We start from the raw sequence: 20,245 nt of genomic DNA on the forward strand, positions 1-20,245 counted from the left end.
TCTCACTGAAAGACATTGGGATTTGATAGTTGTTTTTTATTTATCCAGTAAACTATTCACTATCCTCGTCTATACTTATTAGGATAAGTATAGTGCTAATTGTTGCTTTCTTCAACATACTTACTGTTTTTCACATTTCGTAAAATTTTCAAACTCTGTAAAGAGAAAGTTTTAAGAAAAAATATTAAGAAAGCACTAATTATTAAAGATCATTAACACATTAACACTGTTAGAGCTCTAACAGTGTAAATATGGAAATAGAAGTGGCAATATGAATGCTGGCCATGACTATGAGAAAGGACACAATGACACTTGGGCCAATACAGAGAAGCAGATAACATAGCCTGTTCCTTCCTCGCTTTATGATTGTAGCAAGTCTGCTTTAAGAATATGAGTTATGTTCTAGGGCTAAAAACTTGATAAAGCCATTGTTGTGTGATCACAAACAATATTCCAACAGCTAGGGCCTACTAGTACACATTTAAGCTTCAAGTGAGGAAAGGACCTCAGTTTCATGTACCTGAATATAAAATATACTTTTCTTTCTTTCTTAAAGCACATCCAGTGCTATGAATGATCAATATTACAAGTTTCTTGGGAACGAGGTTAACCATCAAATGTCATTTTTTAAAAAATAAGGAATGAAATGGACTCTTTAAAAAGTATTGTTTTGGAAGACAGGAATTGAGTTGGGTTGGGCTTTTAATGCTGTAATTAGATTAGCCCAAGTTCATTGCTAAAATATGCTCTGATTTGTTGTTGTTATTATTGTCCTATTGTCCAACATTTTTACTCCCTATTTGGGGGTTATTTTTAATGACAAAAATCAGGTTAGATAGTTAAAACACAAACTAATGAATGAATTATTAAAAACACCACATGTTGTTGTTCACCAAGGGAATTACTGCAATCATTACTATTTTTTAAAAAAAGAAAATGCTACAAATAAGTGGGAAGACATGAACTGAACTAGAAGATGCATCATCTATACATATGAAAAGGAAATAGCCATCCAGAGATTATGAGAACTGCTGCAGAATGGTTACTTTCTATTCCAGTTCTATTATGGTTGCTGGAGGGCCTGATCTCATAAAACCAGCCTTGGCTGATCTCATAAAACAAAATCTATCAGAAAATACCTGTAAGATAGCCTAAAAAAACATCCCTGAGAAAGGCAATAGCCTTTCCTTATTATTACTAAGAAAATTATATGGATGTGTGTTGAGCTCAGAACTCTATTACAATTGCAGTCTGGAAAGAATAAAATATCAGTATTAGCTATAGGAATACAGACAATGCCACTAAATATTGTGTTTTTTCTATTCCTAGTTGCAGAAATCACTTGACTTAATTGGCAATTCACCACTGTATTCTAACATCAGCCAAAGTAACCTCTCCTCTGCTTTATCCTTGGTGTGTCCTTGCATTGCAAGGTGAATATCATTCTAGTGAATTGCTTTGGGAGATGCTTGTTGACTGAAATAAAACAGCAATTACTGTATGGGAAAGCTGTAGATTGGTATGGTATTTATCACACATAAAGATTTGGATTTGCTTGCTGGAAATATCCAAACTGCGGGATACGAAGTATTTAAATATAAGGATTGCATACCATGAATGGCATAAGTTACTTATTTAGTTAATTAATTAAATCAGTTTATATAGCTGCCTATTTCATGTGATTCTGGATAGCTCACAAATTAAATCAGCAAAGACAAACTTGTATAAATAAAACAAAATAATTAACCAGAAATATAAAAGGGAAGGAAAGTGCCAGCCTTCAGTTCACAGGCAATACAGCCATCTTGCAGGCTGCCATGGGATCCTCAGGCCTTATAGCACAACCATGTCTTCAGGGATTTCTAAATTTCAGTAAGATTGGGGCTAATTTAACCTCAGGAATCATGATGTTCCAGAGGGGGGGATGCATGGCAGAAAAGGCTCTTCTCCTGGGTCCTATCAGAAGGAACTCATTTGAGACAGGACTCGCAACAAGATCTGGTGGGATGAATAGATGTAGTCCCTCAAATAACCCAGCCCATTCCATGTAGGGCTTTATAAATCATAATCAGCACTTTGAATTGAACGTGGAAGATAACCAGCAACTAATGCAGCTTGCAGAGCAGATGGTTAGTGTGTGCTGATTTTGGATTTTGCCCAGGCCACCACATTCTGAACCAGCAGTTGCTTCTGGATGCTCTTCAAGGGCATCCCCATAAAGAGTGTGTTATAGTAATCCACCTGGGAGGTGACCAGAGAGTAGAGCCTTCCTGATAAGATTATTCTAATATGCTGTACATGAGGTTGCCCCATTTAAAAGAGAGATAGGCAAGAAACAAAATATGTTGGTTTCTTTATTTTGGACATTGATGCATGCATACCAAAAAAACCAAGAAATATAAAAGAAGATGAAGGTATTTATTAATGATATAAAAATAAATACAACACATCTCACCTCCCAGTGAAGGATTGTTTTCTCTAAGACAGGACATGCAACGGCATGAAGATATTAATGGGGACTGTCAATCACCAGAACTGATATTGCAGTTATTAACCTATACAGTAAATGCTTTCAGGATTTACTTTGTAATCATATCCAATCCAATAAACATGATCACAAGAGAAATCCTAGTTGGGCTAAAAAGATTATGCATTTCCAGTAAGAAAAACCATTTGCTTAAATTCTGTTTCTCTAACCAAAAGAAATGTTTCATTGTGTAAAAACATCTGGTCTTCTGCACAACTGAAATTTCTATGATTTACATGTGTATAAGGAGTGGGAGTGAAAAAAAACTGCTTTTCTGTTTCTAAATTAATGGTGCATGTCACCAGACCTACTTCCCTTACCTTGCTCCTTCTGAAGTTGCCTGCCTCCTTTGTCGTCTCCTTTACCGATTTAATCTGAAGGTCTCCAAGGTTCACTAAATTGTTTGTAACAGATGGACAAGCTATAAAAAGGAACAGTGTCAAGAAAAGACACACTGGAAAAAACTCTGTGTATATTTTTTTAAAAAGTATGTGTGAACAAACATTATTACACCAATTTTACTGACAAAAAATCCTGTAGGACCTAAACTTACAGGAATACAGCCAATTTGTTGGTGAAAAATAAAAAATGTAAATCTTATCGCTCAGCATAGGCATTAATAGATGTATTAAAAAAGTAGGTTAGAATAAAAATCACCCTAAGAGACAAATGTAAAACTGTCTACCAAATTGTAAACTAATACGTACCATAGCAGCAGTTTTGCCACAAGTATAAAAAAATAGCTCTGAATTGTTCCTATATTGCTAGAATCACATTGAGATTTGAGTACATGATCATACGTGTGGGTAGTATCAATAGAATGGAAAAAACAGTTTGCATATAAATCAGTTCCAATATTTAAAACTAACTTAGATTTTATAGCTGAAGTCACACTCTCATGTTACCAGGCTTTGGACTCAGCATATACTGTATACTTTACACGGGAATGAAGTAAAATGGAGGTCTTAAGCAAACAAGTGGCTACAGTCCAACATATCTGAAGAACCCTAAAAACTTCTATATATTTAGTACTTTATCTAATAATATCAGAGGAACACAATACAAAAAATAGCAAGAACTGGAGCTGGGTATCATTTTTATAAGCAGATGCTCAGTTGTCTGTACCATCTGTAGTTGTAAATTCCTTCTACCAACTCATCTCTTTCTATCAACTGGATCGTCTCAAAATTGCTTTAATTTCTCCTTTCTTCTTTTTAAATAAAAGACCTAGTATCTAAAACTATTACAAGATGACAAAATCTGTGGGACTTACAGTCCTCGTCTGCAAGAAGAAATGATTCAGGAGTTCTCTCTGGAAGTGGGGGAGTAGGGGGTGAAGAAGATCGGTTCCAGTGGAATTCTGTGATGGTACAAATTGTGGGGGAAAAGAATATATTTAAATTAGTTCACATTTAACAGTCCTAAGGCTCTGCGGTGGTTCATTTGTGGTTCTATCAACAGCATTAATCACAACCGTTTAACAAGATTCCAGTTATGCATTTAAAAGTCCTACACATGCTCTGGCTGGACTCACTCATTCTGCAGAGTCAAAGCATATTTTAATGCAATGAAGCATACCCCAAGATATTGTTTTATACAGAAGCTAACAATGTATGTACCTGATTAGCATAGTGTATAAGTAACCTGTAACAAAAACCTTCACAATATAGTTTATAATAAAGTAACACATGGTAGAAAGGATAGCCTGAGTAAAAACTGAGATGTACTAAGACCTAGTTTCAGTTATTATAATATAATGGTTGTGCATATTAATTAATAAAAATATTAGGAGAAAAGATACCTGATCTAGGCCTCTGTAACTTTCCACTCTGGAAATGAACAAAAAGAGAAAATGCTTAATTTTACCCCATCTTGGTAGAACTGTATTTAATTTTTATTGAGTATTTTGGTGTTTCCCAATGCAGCGCCTTACACATGAGCAGGCGGTGGGCAGATAAGGACAGAAATGTTTCAGGCAGTCATGCTCACTACAATTCAATCTGATAACGCTAAAAAGTGGTCCCTTCAAATTTCTTACTGAATTCCAGTTCTAGAAGTCCAAGTCTCAGACCATTTGGGAAAGAGGAATATGAAAGAACAACTGCTGGAATAATTTCTGGAAATTGCTCATCAAGTCTAGATTCCTGCTACCCCTTGCTTCACTCAATGGGTCCATAACCTGCTCTTTATCTCAATCCCTGGAATATAGATGCCATATCTATTGCAGTCCAGTTTGTCAAAGGAGTAGCCTTTATTCTTCAGAAGTCAGGAGTTTGGTAGCACAATGCTCCAGTTACCTTATTGGGTCTCCGTCTCACTGAGTCAACAGAAAGTCTCAGCTGAGATGTGCTGCTCCATTCCGTAGATATATTTGATTTGTTGTTTTCAGATGGTAGCTGGTGATCTGAAGCTGCTAACAAAGGCTTATCTGTAAATGATAAAAAACTAGGAATAAAAACTCACAGATTTTTTAAAAAACTTTCTAGATAGCAGAAATCTCCATGCAATAGAAAATAGCTGTATCTGGCGCCAAATGCCTATGCTGCATTTACCCAACTGCTGGAGCTCATTCTCTTCTCCAAGTACAATAAAAGATTCAGGGGTTCTCTCAGGCAGGGGCGGAGGAATATCTTCATCATGCTGGGGAAAACCTGCAGTTAAAAAAACCCCTGACAATTAGAGGGCTTCCTTTTTAGTAATTTCTGCCAGATCTGGCCAGCAGTATCATTAGATGGCATTAAATGATCATTAGATGGCATAAAAAAAAACATAGAAAATTCAAAGCCCTTGCTTTCCTCTAGTAGTTTTCTGAATTTTTCTAGAACAGATCTGATAATCTTATCTTATAAAAGCAATTGATTTCAATATTGATTTAATAAAACCAAATACCAAGTTCTAATCTAGTGCGCTGGTCCTCCATGGTTAACCTTGACAAGACAGTCATGTATTGTTCATGTTGTAGCATGGGTTTATAGAAGTTTGGTTATTAAAAAATATGGCACTATGCTGTTCTAAATCAGTGTTCTCTTCTGACTGCCCCTGGATCTTGAGAAGAGAGCTCTCTGCCCTTGTATTCTTTCAAATTAGACATGCCAGAAACTGAACACAGGGCTTTCTGCACACAAACTCTCCTTGAGCTACAGGTCCTCCCTTGCTTCCATTTTGTACTGCTTTTCATTGCTGCTATTTCTGAGGCACATTCAGTTAATATGATTATCATCTGATTTCATTCAATAGGTAAATCTATAAATCTATATTTAGATAGTATCTGCAAGCTACTAGCTAGCACTCTATATATGCTTTTACTTTGAACAGCAATCTTCATTGTCTCTAAAATGCCAAACACTTATTGGAGTCTATTCACATTTTCAAACATCTGAATTTGTTAGACATTATACAGTACTGTCAAAATAAAAAAGCAGTTAACCTGTACATTTTAATATATACATTTGTGACCCCTAGATGGCACTAGAGCTAATCGTTTGAAACAGAAAAATTTGCAGTCTTTTATTGCCCTGCATATGCATACTTCTTAAATATTAATCAAGGGAGAAATTGAATATGATTTTTCCATTTTCATTACTGATTATCATTAACCAATTCTCTTGGAATAATTTATCTCAACTCACTAAGTTCTGGGTATTAAAACATTCAGATGAAAGAGCTACCTACACAGTGTTCCAAATAGACATCTGCTGAAAAATTATTCCATTTTTTTCCACCTCAGAACTTTTTCATACACAAGGATTATAGGATCATTTCTTGGTTCTGTATGTATATCATCTGTTTTTTGCCATATGGAGCAAATGTGATGAAGGATTTCAATTCTTTGCTTCACTATTTTATTTCTGCAGAACATTGGGGGAAAAAATTCTTCTCTCTCTCTCTCAACGTTACAACGTTACAACTCAGTTTCCTGTTGTCATTCACTCAAAGGAAAAAATAGTAAAGACTTCAGCCAGTTTTGCCTGGTCTGCAGCCAACTGTCAACAGAAATTTCTCTGTATTGGCTTTTGTAACTTAGGCCATGAGAAACTATGTGTTGTGCTTGTTATTGTCTTTTTTTAATGAATAGTTGTTCTTTTTTATTTATTCCTTTACCTTATTCCTTTAATTATTTGCTAATTTATTATTAATTGATTCTGCAATAACGGCTATTTAAATAAAATACATTGCAGATTTTAGTCTGATATTCAGCTAAGGTTATTACAGCTTTACCAGCAAATGTGCCAGACCACCCAGATGAATTTTATATTTATTGTGGGGGGTTTTGTTGTTATTGTTAATAGAACCTAAAATTGACAATAAGCAGTTGCACAATACTGTATTTTGGCATCCAGAATTGATCATACCATAGTGGGACTGGACTAATGTAGGTACATGGATTCCATCATATGTAATATCTTTTATGGTTATATTTTATGTATGTATGAATTTTGCTCTAAACAAAAATAAAATATGTATATCTGTGTGATTTTACTCATTATGCTCAGCCATGTTACAAATCGTCAATATATACATTGAAGAAAAACACTCAAAGGCAGTGTAAATTTTCCCTAAAGAAAAACTATTCGTTTTCCACTTAGATTCCTAATATTTATACTTATTTAGTTATCAACATATCTCAGTTGGTAAGGTCCTTGTCCTATTTTCTAAATGCTTTGGATATAATCAGTCATGTATCATTCTGTGGGCTAGGAAGGGGTGATTATATGGTTATGTTCCTTCTTCCGAGGGTAGTTCCAGTCAGTAGTGAAAGGGTAAGAAAGATCGTGTCCTAAAGTGATTCTCTGTGGAATACCAAAAGGCTCTACTCTTCCACCCTCCCCTTCAACATCTACATGAAGCCTCTGGAAGAAGAGGGCACCCTCTGGCACAGGGTCGGGTATCATCTGCTTGCCACTTGACTAGGGAAGAATTCATTCAGTTAAATCTACTCTGTCAGTCATAAGTCTGGTAAGCTATATAAGCAAGACCTGTAACACTATCAAAGAGAGAGACCATTGCTCAGTAGACCAACACATTCCTTAGATGCAAAAGGTTTGGGATCTTCATGACCAGTTGTGGCTGAAAAAGCTACTGCTCACAAAATTGGAGAACTTGTGGCTGGGCTGACCTATGCTAAGATGTACTGTAATTTGGAAACTTGGACACTAAAATATCATAATTTACAGTTCAGATATTGGTGAAGTAAAACAGATGATACATTGCTGTACCATCATTCACAGACAATATATTGATGGACATCTCAATCCAGAGTCAAACAGAGGTGCTATCTTTGGAAACTGAGGTTCTGGAAGCTGTGAAGTTCTGGTGAGAAACAGACTCCTGCTTGAAGAAGACTTTTGCACAACTCCCTTATTATCTGCTACCTTTGAAGATAACCAGGAAGCTATAGCTGGTCTATAATGCAATGGGTCTAGTTAAGGATGCCTCCCAACTTGCCCAAATAACATAAGAACTGCAAGTTGTCAGTTGCAACTGGGTGTGATTCAAGATATAGATTGTCAACTTTAAAACCTATATGGAGAACCATTTTCTCCCAGCATTTTTGCCCAGCCAATAAGACCCAGTAGGGAGGGCTATCTGCATCCTCTGAAATCCCTGAGGAACCATGAGGATGGGTCTTTTCTATATCTGTTCTTTCTTTGGAACAGTGCTTCACCTGAAGTTCAGGTAAGTACCAAACCTGTCAGCATTCAGGAAAACTGCCAAAACACAGCTGTTCTAAAAAGTCTTTGGGGATTGATGCTATGATGAGTTGCTTTCCTGTAGCAAACAATTATTACTACTAAGACTTTTTCCCTTGGTATATTAATGGTAAGGAAAAATAATTTCCATTGATTTGGGGATTCTGTTACTTTTATTCTTTTGTAATTTTCTATTATTCTTTTAATTTATAAGATGCTCATAGCTTCTTGGAATTGAGCAGCATATAGAATTGCAGAAATGAAATAATGCTGCAACCTTGCATAAACTTACTGTGGCAGACTGCATCCAAAGGATTGGTATCCTGGGCTGGAGGGTTGAACAATGAATAGCTGGGCTCTGAGCTCTCCAAAGATTGGTCTGTAGAGACTACAGCAGAAGATGAAGAAACTGTTCTAGGGGGATTGAGAGCAGACTCAAGATGTGCTGGGGAGCATGGTTCTTCTGATGAGAGAGAAGAAAAATAAGGGTCTTCTGATGACCATATACAGTGCTGGTGGCACAAATTCTTGAGCTTATAGTGTGGGGCATTGTTTGTCAGTTTGTTTGAAAGGCTTGAGTCCAGTTGAAAGCCTTCACACTGGCCAGATCCTGAATCCATTTTTGCCAACGGCTGCAGTATTTTCTGTGATTGAAAAGGAGTAGATTTGGCCTGGGTAGGGTGCACTTTGGTATCTAAGCCCATTCCAGTTTTATCATCCATTTTCACAGTGAGAAGCGGATCAGTCAAAAAACAACAACTGAAGTCCAAACTGTGATGTTTGTGGAGTGGCTGTTTTGCCAGCCAAGAGTTCCATCCTGTGTTTCTGCTGGCAATAGGGTTCAATGCTCCAACAGAAAGTGCTGGCCTGACCAAAGAAGCACCATCTCTGTTTCTGTCAAGGATGTTTAAGCTTTGTGTAGCACAACCAGGACACCGAGCTTTCTCCTGATGCTCTTGTTCAGAACTGCAAGAAAAATTATGTAATTCTCAGAGCAAGATTTTCCAAAATGGGCAAGCTGCAGGAAAAGTTTTATGTTACATATTCTGAACTTCTGTTAATATTGCTGCCACTTCAATATATTTCCAGCATTTTACCACTACAATACTTAATTCTTTCTAATTTAAGGCTACTAAATGCCAACTTTTAGTTTTTAATATGACAAAAGGAAATTAAATGCATGATGAGCAATCATTTTAACTATACAGTATTTAGTTTTCATTAAATATAAATTTGAATTGCATTCAAATAACATTAACTTTTTGTCCGGGATTTGCCTTGATTCCATTTCTCTCTTTTTCTCCTAGATTCCTTACAATAAGATCCCTGATGTGTCTTTCAGAGTGCAAGTTCCCCCCTTCCTATAAGAAAATCCAGAACAAACCCCAACTAATTTAGAATCTTGCCTATCTCATTGCTCAAACAAATCCATTCAGCAAGTCCTAGGGTATTTCCACCTTTTTTTTTCAGAATTAGTTGATGTGTCTGGTCTCATGATTCCAGTGGATACCAAGTGTATTTACTGCTGGCTGATCTGTACCTGAATTGCAATGAAATTGGACTTCCCACTCGAAGCACTAATTCTGAAAAGGTTATGTGTGGTCCATTCTCTAATTGGTAGGAACTCCTTCTTCATACTGACTCTAGCTACTTTCTCTTCCCCTCGTCCTAGAGGTTAAGCCACAAGAATGTGTTTCTCAGCATATTGCTAATCTGCTTTTGAGGAACTGAGGACTGAAAACAGTGGCAGTCTGGGAATGTCCAAATAGATCAATATTCTCAAGATTTCATCTAGTAATCACAGCCAATAGCTATTGATATACATGCTGTTTATCCATTTCTCTAAGGAAACGTTACATAGTGGTGAACAATTGGGCCAGAATCAGTTTATTTACGCTGTAGTTAAGAAATAGTTATGAGTGCAAACATAGTAGTGCAAACATAAATGACTATGTTTATGTTCTGTTTTAGTGAGAGAGAACTGAAGAGAACTATGAGAGAACTGAGCTCCACAACTGAAACTCATGAGATTTATAGTGTAGAAGTTCCAATTGAATTCAGTGGAACTGACTTCAGGTAAATCTTTTTAGTACTAAATTCTCCAAAGTCCTTAATTCTATCCATATTTTGTGCAGCATTAAAGAATAATATCTATTTTTACCTGTTTGGTGGCTTTATACAAGACTTTTCCCTATGTGGATCCTGAGGTATATTGGCTTCAGGATGATTTATTCCAGTCTGCAAAAGGTACAAAAGTTCAGGTTATGACTCAAGACCCACTTCTTAGTCACAACTCTTGCTATACTTGCATACAATCCAATGGATTTGAATTATTATAGGCTAACATGACCCTTCAATATATTTAATTACTGTAAGTCATTGTCTAAAACTCATATGAGTAATTAAAAACTGTTACTCACCACTATAATAACAATATAATACTTTATGGAGAAAACCAGGAAACAAACAATTAGGAAAACCACACTACCAAAATGGAACAATGGCAGGACTGAAATCCAAGAGAGAAGGGGACAGGTGTCAGTCAATCTACATCCAAGCTGAAGTAAATAGGTTTTAAGTAATGAGAGGATTTTTCTCATCATGGGTGAAAATTCCACCTGCTCATCTACTTCCTATTTTAGTGTAATGCTTGACTGCTACTTCTTTGTCTTAAATAAAATTTGGTGCTTTCTTAAACTCATTTTGGGATGGCAATGTTCTAAGAATAGAGTTTCATTTAATCTTAGACTGCTTGTTATCACAGTTTAGACCACAAGTAGCTGCAAAAAGGAGTAGGAAGAATACAGACCTGAGCGCATGTGATATTGAGCTTGAAATACAGATAAGGACTTTGCAGCATTGTTCTGGAAAGACAGTCACATTAGCTTTCTTTATTTGCAATTAGAGCCAGCAGGAAAGCTTACCTCTATAATAACAGGATCAGAATGACTGGAGAATGCTTCAATCTGCCTTTTAAAGAGTTCGATCACTGCATCATAGACCAACTTATATTGACCCTGAAAAATAGCAGCCACGAATCATGTGGAAATATGTCACAACTGCCTATTCATTTCTCTACTTCACAAATCTAGGCTGTCTAATGTAGAAAAGTTTAGATACATTTATGAGTTCCAGCATCTGACCTTAGGGGCATTGATTATACTTCCCAAACTGAAGTTGGGGAATCCCTTTAACAAGTACTTATGATTGGGTGTTATGCTTGGATTTGGCAAGATAGAAGAGGAAATTGCAGTTCCTGCTCTGCTTCGTTTCCTGGCCAGTGGCTTATTTACAAGTAAAACATGAACAGAGAATGAGGATGAGGACATAAGTGCAAGCAACGGTGGCATATCATTCCGAGAAATGATTGGCATTTGAAGGGATATATACTCTTCAAGCAACCAGTCTGGCAAATGTCTTCATGGCACATTTTCAAAGATCATTTACATAACTTGTACTTTTCTCTCCCTTTTTCTGAAAGCATCAGCACCTGCTTCTTTGATGTAGCCCCAAGAGGCCACTAGTATTAAAAAAAATCATTTCTGGCAACCACAAGATTTTCTTACAGCACAGCAATATCTTTACAGGACAAATAAGCTTCTTCAGTTCTTTGAACTGAACATAGAAACATGATGTAAAATACTGTGTTTCCTTGAAAATAAGACCCAACCAGAAAATAAGCCCTACCCCCAAAATAAGCCCCAGCATTATGGTTGCCCTGGGGGGGAGCGGGTGTGTGGCCAGTTCAATGTTGCTCATGTCAGGGGTGGGGCTGGGAAGCCCAGGCGGGGCTGGGGCAGGATTCAGGGGTCTCTGGTGGAGGGGGTCAGGACCAAGGCAGGCGCCAGGGCCTGATCCACCAGAGCAGCCTTGCTGACCCTCTCAGGCTGCGTGGGGCAGCTCCAGGTCAAGGCTCGGGTGGGACAGGGAGTCCCAGCTGCCTCTTGAGGACAGGGGCTTGGCCTGCTAAATCTCACTTCTCTAAATCGGACAGAACTTCAGGACACAATGTACACCAGGCTGAAGAGAAGCCCTCCCGTAAGCCAATCACCAAACCGGGCAGAGCCCTTCAATAAGCCAAAAACCAACAGGCTGTGCTCCCTTCTTCTTTCCGAACGGAGCATGTTCTGCTGCTGAGAAAGTAAACGAGCAAAACTTTTGCAGTGCAGCAAACCTGCAGCATCAAGATGCCATGCATGGCAATTGAAACTCACCCAGCTGCTGCCTCAAAGCCATGTTTGTAGACCCTCTGCAAGAAAACAGTCCCAGAGAAGAACAAGCGATGAGAAAGAAAGCCTGCCCCTCGCAGGTGGTAGTTGAAGGAAGGGGGTGGGGTTAGGATTGCATGCTGGGAAGGCAGGGAGAGAACTGAATCACTGAGGCTTTGAGAGAGAAATGAAAAGAAGCGTGGGGAGTTTGGGCCGTGCTGAAGGAAAAGGGGAGCGATCCCTGAATTAGACCCGCTAATATTCTAGTCAAGGGTCAGCGTAAAATCTGAAACCACATTCACTGGTCACTTCAGACTAAATGGCTTTGGTGTATAACAGCATCTTCTACCTCATTTGTACCATGCAAAACTCCGTAGTTCCTGTCCCTCCCCCCCCCCATGCCTCTGCCTCCACCTGCTGCTTGGAAAACAAACAAAAAAATAAGACATTCCCTGAAAATAAGCCCTAATGGGTCTTTTTGAGCAAAAATTAATATAAGACCCGGACTTAATTTCAGGGAAATACAGTATTTTACAACACAAAATTAATAAAAACATTACTTATGCTTGGCATTTTATAAAGAAACCAAACTGAGCATACCTGAGTTTGCACCACCAAAGGTCTCTGTGTGCGCATTTCCTGAATCATATTAAAAATGCTGAAGTTCATTGGTAGAATCTTGAGAGAAAAAACAGAGAAGGCATTGCTCATGTGAAAAGCCCAACTATGCAATCTGTTCACTGAATGCTCATTGAAGAACTTGCACTGCAGGTTATGGTAAGGCTCACTAATAAGCCATCATTCCTGTCACAACTATATATCAATTTGCTGAAAAAAATCAATTTCTTCTGGAATAGCAGCCATATAGCAAATAGCATGAAAATGAAAATTATAATTTTAGGTAGTTCCTACTATGAACAGACAATATAGAAGCACTCACACTATCTCTTAGCAAGGTCCAGGTATAATCAATGGCACATATAACTCCTGTTCGTCCGCAACCCGCACTGAAAGACATGACAAATTGCTAAATGAATGATGACAATACTTTATTCTCACTGTAGGTTAATCAACTAATATTCAGACTTCTCTGAAATCCTTTAGTGTATTTTCAGATTTGAGTGAAAGTACCCAAATTACTAAAATTTAGTTTTTATATTTTATCACCAGCATCATCAAAACCTTTCCAGGTAAGAGAAGGTTTCAAGCCAGATCCTTACAATGAATGAATTTTATTTGTTTATTTTTATGAAATCCAGCTTGAGTGTTTTAAAGGCAAAGGATCACATAAATCTGCCAAACATCCATGGCTATACCAAAGATGGCATTTCATTGTAGGCCAATAAAGACACTACTTTGCATCTGAATTTGATATTCAAGTTAATTATTTTTTATTGGACCCTTGTGATCAGCTTCCAGCAACAATAGTGTCTGATGCTTCAGAGGAAAAATAGCATGGAAATCACATTTCAAACATGCAGTTGCACATAATAAACTCTTATGGAATTTAAATTGGTACAACATGAAATAACTTCTCTCTTGGAGATACAATATTGGGTCCCTATTGCTTCCATTGAGTTCTTTTAATCAATTTGCAGGAAGCTCAGGGCTTAATTTAAAAGACATATGAGCATTAAAAAAAAAAACCAACCCTGAACTGTCTCTAATAGTCAATAGATTATTTCTTCCTTCTCCTATCATGTGTGTTATGTATATTCATATTCAAAAAGAATTATAGAACAATTATGCTCTCTTGAACTTAAAAATGGTTTCTATTTTCAAGCAATTTTACCTGCAGTGTACACAGATAGGTACATCATTGTGTGCTTGGTAACAACGCATCTCATTTATAAATTCAAAAATAGAGTTGATTGAGGATGGAACGTCATGGTCTGGCCAATTTTTATAATGAAAATGGTAGACGCTTCTGATTTCCTAGAAAAGACACCCAAAACAAGGAATCTGTAGGAATTAATTTAACACAGGTGTTTCTCAATTAACATATCCTAAACCTTGAGGCAGAATACAAACTGAACTTATAGTGTAAAAGAAATACTAATGTGCATTTATACAAGATTGCTTAAATTCTTCTTATGCACCAGGGGAAAAAAATCCATCACCTTTATACAAGATTGTTTAAATCCATGACCTTTATACAAGATTGCAGGTAAGTACATGGTTTCTGCTGGGGTGTTATTGGTTTTTCTTATCTGGAAAGCACACCCTCTGAAGGGAATGCTGTATAGGAACCACAAAATATTCACAGAAATATATCAGAGAAAATGTGTGTTATACTTTCTCAGGCTCCCTGCAACTCAGCATATGTTCCTATTTCCTGAAGCATCCCACACTTACACTGTCATTCACTTTTACTTTCAACTTGCGAATCACATAGTCCTTTCTTTTTTCTTCCACCTCCTGAAGGGAAGCAAAACCAAGAAGAAATTTAAATGACATTTATTTCCACCAAGCAGAATTCAGAGTACGAATTCCAATAGAAAACACCATACTTACACAGATAATGAAGAAAGGGCCAAACTGCAATGGGGATTCACCCATATCAACCCAGTAACGTTCACATTTTTTCTGTTGGGAAGATACACAGGACAGTCTATCCATCTGTTCTCCAATATTTACTCAAGCCCACAACTGATTTTGTTTAGAAAAAGCAGATCTGACTGAGATTGCTACTTAGAGGTGATGGGGAAAGACATTGGGAGCGCCTATCGCAGAATAAGGTTGTATCTAAACCAGGGGTAGTCAACCTTGGCTCTTTTATGACTCGTGGACTTCAACTCCCAGAATTCCTGAGCCAGCTTAGCTGGCTCAGGAATTCTGGGAGTTGAAGTCCACGAGTCATAAAAGAGCCAAGGTTGACTACCCCTGATCTAAACTATAGTCTTGGCCAATTTTATTGTACTTTCTCTCAAAAGAAAACATGCGCACTGTTCTGAACAGACATGAGGAAAGATTTAAGATGGATCATGTAATGTGATCATAAAAGACTCAGAGTTAGCATTATCTACATATAATTACATGAAGAAAATTTCAGTTATGGAAATGCAGTATATACACTCTGCAGTTATTATAGGGACTGACTATAAGAAATGCCACATGGAATGAAGTCTGGGTGAGGAGCCAGCTCAGAAATCTATAGACATTACTGAACCAAATGTAATATGTTACCTTTTGACACAATACTTACCTTTCCCATTTCAAATTCCATGCAAGACATGACAATGATCTGGAGAGATTAAAAAGAAGTATGTGAATGCTATTGGGAAATAGGCACATATGCAATCATGCTGTTGTTTAAAAAGTTCCAAGCAAGATAATTTTAAGATGCAGCTGAAAATAGCATACTATTTGATATATAGCAAAAGATGCACACGTTATTTCCAATGCTGCAGTTCAAAAGCTGCCATTGTACTCAACTATCCTTTGAAGAAAACTGCAAGAAGATTCAGATGTAGGCAGAGATATATAAATAAAGAAAAAGAGTCCTTAACTTTGCATGTATTTGGAAAAGTCAAGACATGAAACTGAATTTAATTTAACTTAATTTTCCTAAGTCACTTGAATTAGTTTTATTAACATTTTATCAATTTTTTAATTTGGAGATTTTGAAGTATTTAGAAATGATGTATATTAACTCCACAATTTTACTGCAAAACTTTTCAGGTTGTTGACTTCAGCTTCCTTTCATTGCTGATAATCATCCATTATGTTTTTCAATCTATGTTACAGCCCAGAAGAAGAATAAATGCAGAATGTAAACATTCCAAGAAAAGCTAATATAAAAAGGATCACTCCACTGCTACATCTGTGCATGGATGCAATTAAGAAATGAAATATCCATGGTAGCCTAGCTAGAGTACAAATAATTGGAACACAGGCAACCAATATTACTAGGCAGCATTTCCACCAGATTGGTGGCTGGAGCTTTTTTCGGGTTCAGATATGAAATGATTTTGCAATCAGATATTAGACTCTAGTATTAAATTGGTTTAATACCTTCAGTGGTTATCATTCTTTCATTAAAAGGAGGTCATGCTGAATTAGGCCAATAGTGACAACCACAGAATGGTAAACCACTTGCACATCATCCCATGCTTTCTGAATGCAAACGCAAAACCTCACCTTAGAAGGAGGTTTTCTTAAAAACAACTATACATTAAGGAAATTATACAAGGTGTGATACAGATAATCTGACAATAAAACTGGATACATATCCAGATAAAATATGATATTTTAAAATCTAATAAACAATTAACAGATAGCATTGATCTACTTCTTACCAAGATTTTATATTCCCAAATCATCCTCCAAAAATCTACAACAGTTGTGGAAAGTGGACCCTGGGTAGCAATGTAGGTTCTTGGCTCATATACACCCTAAAAAGGAAATAAATGTAACATTGGCTTAGATAAATGCATTAAAAGGCTTTCAAATCTTAATCCACTTTAGAATTTAGAATTTTACAGTATTATTATTTACAGTTCTTAAATGAGTGGCCACACTAACTTTTTAAAGAACATTTAAAATAGGAAATTGTGTTGAATCAAAAAGTAATCTGTGAAAGTATTTTTCCAAGTAGTGCCATTTTAATAACAATCATCACCATCATGGTAATGACTTCAGTTCTGTTACAGTTTTCATCATCCTCAGATGGGTTGTGATAGAGGCTCTAGTCCAACATATCAACGAGACATTATATCAGATTAGGAAAAGCTGTGCTATAAAGCAGAATCCAGAATAATCCAGACAATCTAAAATTTAGAAAACTTTAGGATTTGGAGCAGAAATTATGTTATCCCCAAACTTTCCACTTCAGATTATACTTTCACATCTTCTCTGTTTGAGCCACAGCAGCAATTACAACATGATTACAGTTACTAAGGAAAGCAAATTTTCCAACAAGCTAATTCTTACATTAGTAAGGATTTTTTTTAATGAAGCAAAAGAATTGGGTCAGTGGGGTTTACTGATACCACTTGTATAACAACCATTCAGATTTTATTTATTTTGCTAAGAATCCAAATAATACAAACAATACGTTTTGAAAATATGGCTGGCAAGGGAGGTACCTAGCAATTTATTTAATTCTCCTTTTGCATGAAGCATGAGAGGACGGGGATTGTTTTTTGTTTCAGGAGCTGCAGTAACTTAAGACAGTCATTGATTGAATGGCATTTTTTGTATTCTAGTCTTGGTTATCTAGGAGAACCAAGCATATTAACATTTTGAAATCATAAAAGCTAGCGTTGGCTACAGGATGGCTTCAGACTGACAGTAGATACACTATTCTGTGGAATGTCTGCTGGAGATTAAGGAGAACATCTCTACTCAGCCATGATGTTCATGATCTCAGCCTAATAAAGGTAACAGGATTGTCACAATGATAAAATACATGAATTCATACAGCCTAGAAGAAACATAAAATATAAATGCAATCACAAAATAATGATATATTAAAATCTTGTGCTAATGGGAACAGAATCTCAAATGCTTGTTATTTGTACCTTAATAAAATTTGCATTGATATAATCAGAGTCTTTATCTGATGTGATAAAAGAGAGCTTCACTCTGGTATGGTCATCTGAAAGAGGAAAAAGGACAAAAGAATCAACTGTTTGCTGCCTTATGTAACAAAGAATCTATTAAATAGAAGAATGAAGTTACCTTTATCCAAATCCAATTGTACAAGCATTTCAAATATTTTTATTGCAGACATATAATTAGCTCATTTAGAAAATTAAAAGAAGCTCCCAATCATATTATCTGGCTGTGCCACAATTCAAGAAGCAATATAGCCAGTAATAGTACTTATTCACTGAAAGAACCTACAGTATCACTGGCCAAACATTTCAATTTCTTCTTTTTTGTGTATTAGCAAAATTTTACGCTTTTGGCTTCTTTAATGTATCCATTACTTCCCCAATAAAATTGAACATGAAAATAAATGTATCCAATGTATCCTGGTTCCAAATATGTTTATGCAAAGTGAAGATTTTTCTATTCTTGCATGGGATGGAAGATCAATCTTGGATCCTACAACTATAGCCTATAGAACCATGGTCCATATTTTTAATTGAAAGGGAAATAGCAGTGACACAATGATATCATTGGAGAGAGACCGTGGCTGTATTATTTGGCACATGTTCAAAACTTGTGGAGGGATTGTTGATAAGAAAGTAAGTAAGTACATAAAATAATCCCTAAATATTGAAAAGTCACACAGCTAAAAATATCAGTGTGATTTTAAATGTTAATCACATAAGTTGGGGTGGCTAATGGAAAAAAAAGAGAGGTAGGGACCATGGATCAGTACTCTGCCTTACTGGTACAATAGCAGTATATATTCTGTTTCCTTAAAGTTCAGAGTAGGCTATGTGGAAGTTGTGTGAGGAAGTAGGAGGAGTTTTTGATTACAAATTTTAAAAGTGGATTCATGATCTATGACTCATGAGAACAGTGTCTTGGAATGCTGGGTGGAAAACATTGTTCTGAGAAATATAAAAAATCATTCAGCAGTGGTATGGATATCATGGTGTGAATGTGGTCCATATCTGTGCTTATATTGCAACTGATATGTATGCAGGGGATGTCCAAGTTAAGAGATTACACATAGATTGACTTGGAACCAGAAATATGTTTAGCTCATGGAAAGAACACTTTCTATTTCGGCTTCCCGCAAGTAGAGATCTATCCAACTGAGTGCAATTCTCATTTCCTCTGCTTGCTTGTTTATTTTTTTAATTAAATTTATATCTAGGCCTTCATTTAAATCATGGTGGCATACATAATACCCCCTCCCATTTTGCCTCACAAATTTGGACTGAAAGAGATAGTTGTTGGCTTAAATTAATCGTTCAGTGAATTTCTATGGCTAAAGGTGCACTAAAATCTGAGTAGCCCAGCTCCAAGTCCTATACTACAACTACTACAACATGATGAAATATTCTCTAGATAATTTTAGCAAACAAACTGGGGAGGAGTTGACAAGAAAAATTCCTTCTATGGATTGCTTTAATTTATGAACCAATCTATTCACATTATATTATAGGTTACCAAGGAGTAATGGTATCCACAGGAGGGACTTCAAACAGCCAAGATGGCAGATATACTACCCACAAGTACAAAAGGGGTGAGATTTGCACTGCAATGCCATATCTATCACCTTGCCCTTTATGACTATCATCGTCCTTGCATGATTTCATCCTCCAAATGCCAATGATCTCATTTATATATAAACTGGAACAATAAAGACAGCATAACAATTGTGTTAATTTGTAGCTTACATGGTAAGATGTCTTTATACCGATTTTTGCTGCTATTTTCAGGTCTCTCAGACACATTTGTTGGGTAAATTTTCTCTGCTCTATAGGTCGCAGATTGCCGCTTCAGTTTCTGTGGTTAAATCATAAAGAATAATTATAGAAAACCTGACAACAATAATACAGATCTGCATTTTTCATTACTTCCTGACTGGCCTCTCTTGAGATAACCACAGTAAGAACTAAACAGCCTTCGTGGCTTTGCTGGGGGGCTCTTTGTCAGAATGGAAATTTTACATGCTGATCAAGTATCCTACATAGATCAGGCAAATGCATTTTTGATGTGGCTTTCTTGACAAATATGCATTTGTTGCATAGGTATGATGTGGTGGAAAACATTTAGCTCAGGTACACTGGAAAATATGAAAATCTTTCCTCTACACAATTGTGACTAAATGCCACTCATCACTGCGTTTTTCTGCATGCTGTAATATATAGTAAAGGCCATAGTGGCTGAGAATTCTGGAAATTGCCACCCAACAC

At 36.6% G+C, this 20,245-nt stretch overlaps 1 protein-coding gene across 1 annotated transcript in view; it reads right to left on the reverse strand.

Annotated features, from left to right (window-relative positions):
- Nucleotides 1–20,245, reverse strand: part of PTPN22 (protein tyrosine phosphatase non-receptor type 22) — a 33,058-nt gene that overhangs the window by 4,162 nt on the left and 8,651 nt on the right. The window contains exons 2-19 of the mRNA XM_015819937.1: nt 19,727–19,835; nt 17,948–18,024; nt 16,724–16,819; nt 15,631–15,669; nt 14,940–15,011; nt 14,781–14,843; nt 14,218–14,360; nt 13,366–13,432; nt 13,026–13,103; nt 11,142–11,234; nt 10,379–10,455; nt 8,510–9,183; nt 5,080–5,178; nt 4,825–4,955; nt 4,329–4,356; nt 3,801–3,887; nt 2,848–2,948; nt 125–155 (exon numbers count right to left, since the gene is read on the reverse strand). Of these exons, the coding sequence (XP_015675423.1) occupies nt 125–155; nt 2,848–2,948; nt 3,801–3,887; nt 4,329–4,356; nt 4,825–4,955; nt 5,080–5,178; nt 8,510–9,183; nt 10,379–10,455; nt 11,142–11,234; nt 13,026–13,103; nt 13,366–13,432; nt 14,218–14,360; nt 14,781–14,843; nt 14,940–15,011; nt 15,631–15,669; nt 16,724–16,819; nt 17,948–18,024; nt 19,727–19,835 (2,065 nt within the window). The remainder of the gene's footprint in view (nt 1–124; nt 156–2,847; nt 2,949–3,800; nt 3,888–4,328; nt 4,357–4,824; nt 4,956–5,079; nt 5,179–8,509; nt 9,184–10,378; nt 10,456–11,141; nt 11,235–13,025; nt 13,104–13,365; nt 13,433–14,217; nt 14,361–14,780; nt 14,844–14,939; nt 15,012–15,630; nt 15,670–16,723; nt 16,820–17,947; nt 18,025–19,726; nt 19,836–20,245) is intronic.

The sequence above is a fragment of the Protobothrops mucrosquamatus genome, unplaced genomic scaffold (genome assembly GCF_001527695.2).
Source record: "Protobothrops mucrosquamatus isolate PMUCROS unplaced genomic scaffold, P.Mucros_1.0 scaffold1021, whole genome shotgun sequence".
Classification (NCBI taxonomy): domain Eukaryota; kingdom Metazoa; phylum Chordata; class Lepidosauria; order Squamata; family Viperidae; genus Protobothrops; species Protobothrops mucrosquamatus.